General features: G+C 34.4%; 1 protein-coding gene across 4 annotated transcripts in view; it reads right to left on the bottom strand.

Moving 5' to 3' along the window:
* Positions 1-1,653: 1,653 nt before the first annotated feature.
* fermt1 (fermitin family member 1) overlaps positions 1,654-4,210 on the bottom strand; it is a 16,525-nt gene continuing 13,968 nt past the window's right edge. For 2 of the 4 annotated variants that reach the window (XM_024291718.2, XM_024291717.2), the window contains exons 14-16: positions 3,945-4,069; positions 2,229-2,370; positions 1,654-2,155 (exon numbers count right to left, since the gene is read on the bottom strand). In XM_024291718.2, coding sequence (XP_024147486.1) covers positions 1,982-2,155; positions 2,229-2,370; positions 3,945-4,069 — 441 coding nt within the window. In that variant the 3' untranslated portion in view covers positions 1,654-1,981. The remainder of the gene's footprint in view (positions 2,156-2,228; positions 2,371-3,944; positions 4,070-4,210) is intronic. The other 2 variants (XM_024291715.2, XM_024291716.2) reach the window with 1 other exon arrangement.

Here is a 4,210-nt window from a genome sequence, read left to right as displayed (position 1 = left end):
TTTCTTTTTGTAAAATTTAGTAACCTGAACTGGAAATTGACATAAAATCTTTAACATATTTAAAACAAGTGTGAAGTGTAATATAGAATGTAAATGGAATTTCAAAAATATGTGACTTAGATTAAATAGGAGAAAATATATTTTCAGCCTTAATTCATATACGGAGCCCCTAAAAGGGACACTGAAAAATACCTAAGATAGTATCTTGTGCTTACCAGATACTTAATTTCCCTCCCGTATCTTCTATGTCCTTTAAGTGACTCTGTAATATCATATTGTTATGATATGAAAACATATATTATTTGTTTTATTTGTTTTTTCTATTTTTTCTTTTCTCCTTGATATAACTGGATAAAAAAAAGCATCGTATTACTAAATTTAAGATTATTTTGGTTATCCGTCATCTGGTATTCTGTTTTTGTTTCTTCTGGCTGCAATTACTAATTGTTTTTTGTTAAGTCACAATATGTTCTATCATGTTCAGTAAAAAAATAAATAAATACATGAAACACTATCGGGCTGCACGGTGGCGCAGTGGTTAGCGCTCTTGCCTCACAGCGAGAAGGCCCCAGTTCGAATCCCGGCTGGGACCTTTCTGTGTGGAGTTTGCATGTTCTCCCCGTGCATGCGTGGGTTTTCACCGGGGACTCCGGCTTCCACCCATCGTCCAAAAACATGCTTCATAGGTTAATTGGTGACTCTAAATTGCCCCTATGTGTGAATGTGAGAGTGGATGTGTGTGTGATTGAGGCCCTGCGACAGACTGGAGACCTGTCCAGGGTGTACCCCGCCTTCGCCCTTCAGTAGCCGGGTTAGGCTCCAGCACCCCGCGACCCCGAAAGGGAGGAAGCGGTCAGGAAGATGGATGGATGGATGGAAAACACTATCATTCAAGTTTACTGCCTCACATTTAGCATACTTGTAACACATCCAAATAAAGAATCTCAATGAGGATAAAATTATTAAGGTATCCAGCCTTATTTGTAAGTAGATACATTGATTTGTAAATATAAATTAAAATACAAAAATTGGCCCATTTAAAAAAAAATCATTAAATAATATATATTTTGGGGAAAAATATTTAATATTAATAAATATTTATTTAAAAGTGGTCAGTGTCATAAAAATAAACACTTGTTTAACATGATTAAAGTATCCAGAATTGTAGTTTCTGGACCATTATGTGTTTTTTCTCCATTAACATGTATGTCAAGATCAGATATTTTATTTATTTTAGTGAAATAAAGGTTTTAGAGATATTTATCTGTAAACTGCACTTCTTAGCTGCAACAGTCTTTTGTGCGACCATGAATAAAGAACACCAGGTCGTCTGCATACATAAAATATTCACTAAATAGATGAAAGACAAAACCAAACCGAAGTTTATCAGGTGCAATGTTGAAATGATAAATAACATTTATTCTGTTTCTGGGTTTTCTCTTAAAAACTCAACACTTAAAAAACAAAATAAAAAAAAAAAATGAATAAAATTTATGTTACATTTGTATTTATACAGGTTGAACTAAAAAGTGTCATTAAACTAATCAGGATATGCACAGTTGAGTTGATTGGTTGGTTTATTTCAGATTAGGGTCGAGTGAGTTTGTAAAAGCAAACAAAAAATAAAAGACTATGGTTGCGGTATGACAGATAATTTTTATTGTTTTCACTACAAAAACAAAATTGTCTTAAAATTAAGATTGTCGAAAAATAAAAAAGTTAAAACAGATGAAAAACCACAAAAAAACATGTTTTTTAATTGTTTAAACATTTAAAAGGAGAGCATTTACTCACCGTACAAAAGCTGATCTCTCAGTGCAGTTCTTCCAAGTACTGAGAAACAAATATTACCTAAATATTTACACAAGCATATTAAGATCATATAAAAACCAAAATCCTTTTTCCAACTACAAGAGAATCGAGTGTCTGACAATCGTTTGGATTTCAGGGTTTAAGCTGCGCCGTAGAGTTCATATTTCGGTCATTCTTGGCCTCCCGTAAGTTTCAGGAAGAGTTCTTCATCTAAGGTTTCGTTCTGGTCTTTGGATCGCGTGGAGAGGAAAATGTAGCCCCCGATGAACTCGTGCACCACCTTGCAGTCGCAGCTCAAACAGCTGAAGGCGATGCTCACGTTGTGGTCGAACTCGATCATCACCTGGAAGGAGAAAGGCGCCGCGGTGAGAACCGGCGTCCTCGGCGGGTTGCAGCTCGTGAGCGGTCTGCCTCACCTGTCTCACTTCCCAGTTGACGTTCCACTGCTTCATGTTGGCAAACCTCCAGGTGGTGAGGAGCAGGCCGGTGGACATGTCGATGCGGATCAGCCGGTTGTAGGAAATCCCCAGGATCTCGTCTTTTTTACTCCCTTTGAATCTGGAACCAAATCCAAGACCATCATCGAGTTTCTTGAACATCAGAAAAAAAGTATTTTTCTGGAGAAGTTATAAGAATAACACGTTTTTCCTTATTATAAGTGAAAAAAATCTGTTTTTGTTTATCTTGGTGAGATTTCTTATTATAATTTTTGCTGTTTTGCTCTTTTAAAACTAAATTAAATCAGTAAATTAGTTACAAACAAACATATTTAGATATACACAGAATATTCAAACACATATGTTAAAAAATGTTTAAAAACAGAAAATTAGACGACCAGGACAAATGCTAATAAGCGACTAAAGTGGATCAGGATTTGAATTTATAAAGATGTGATTTTGCTTCTGTCATCGTTCTGTGCTCATGTTAAAGGAAAAGATCGATTACAAACATTTTTCTTCTACTGTTTCTAATTGTTCACAATGTTAAAACAGTTGTACTTTGTCTAACAGGTACAAACAATAAACAATTCATAATTGAAAATACTAGTGTCCTAAAATAATTATTTCCCACAAAAAACGAAGTTTAAAGTTTAAAGAAATCTTTAAATTAGGTGTTTTTTTCCCACTCTCAAAATATATCCAATTTTAGTCAAAACAATTCTGTATTTCTTCACTAATCGTCTTAAAGTGAGACTAGAATTACAGACTTTTAAAACAAATTGTTTTCCGACTGATGCAACTCGAAATGCTAAACATAAAAAGATTTAAAAAAAACAAAAGCAAGACTAAAAAAGGGAAAAGAAATATTCTAAAAAAAATACAATAATAAATAAATCTTAACGGACAGATACAAACCACTAAGAGTGAATAAAAAAGTTCAAATAGGTAAAAACAGAAGTAGCATAAAATAATTTAAATATCAAATAAGTTTCAGCTAAATCCAGATTTAAAAGGTTTTTTTTTAAAACATGAAGTTTCTGCAGCCTGAGGGATTCTGGGAGATCGTTCCACAAACAAGATCCTGAGAAAGTGAATTAAACTTTGCTGTAAGTTCGAGTTCAGACTGGACAGAGGACCTCCCGGTCCTCGAGGACTCCTACTGGAACTTTATTTTGAAAAGGTTTTGAAACCAATGAAAAACTTTTAAAATCACTCCTGAATTACACTTTTATACTTATATTTACAAATTTATTGCAGTGAATTTGTCTTAAAAATTAAATAAAATTGTCACATAAAAATTTCAATTGTCCCTAAACAAACAACACAAACCTTCACATTTTTAAGATTTGATGTAAAGAAAATAAAACTTGTTTCATTAATAAACTGAAAAGTTACAAGTCAGTTGATTTGTCTTTTATAAAACAATAAGATATTTAAACTCGAACGGAAATCAAAAACAATAATTACAGAGCCCGACTCAGTACAAAACTGTTTTTCATTTTTTTATAATCTGCAGGAAAACTAAGCAGTTTTTTGGAGAAAATTTCGATCAATTTCTAATTCAGTCGGTGATTGTGGGGATGTTGTCGGTCAAACATCCACGTCAGTCACCGTCATTTGAGGAGAAGGTCGTCGTCACGAGAATAAACAAAAAAGTAAAGTGGGGAGGTTGTTTGTGTTTGTGTAGAGTACCTGACGATGTAGTAGTTGATGCCGAAATCTGGCAGCGACTGCCAGGCTTTGATGAAGCGCATCTTGGCGTCCATCAGAGAAAGGTGTGCGATGTTCTGGTGGGCCTCCAGGATCCGTGTGGTCAGCTTCACCCAACAATCAACATGCTTGATTAGGACACATTCAACAGCCGCTCCCAGAGGACAAACATTTTTGTTCTTTATTCAAACAAAAAACACGAAGACTGTGTATTTGATGTGACAATTTTAACTTAATTATCGAACATT

Source organism: Oryzias melastigma, linkage group LG24, assembly GCF_002922805.2.
Source record: "Oryzias melastigma strain HK-1 linkage group LG24, ASM292280v2, whole genome shotgun sequence".
NCBI lineage: Eukaryota > Metazoa > Chordata > Actinopteri > Beloniformes > Adrianichthyidae > Oryzias > Oryzias melastigma.
This window is presented reverse-complemented; position numbering and strand designations above follow the sequence as displayed.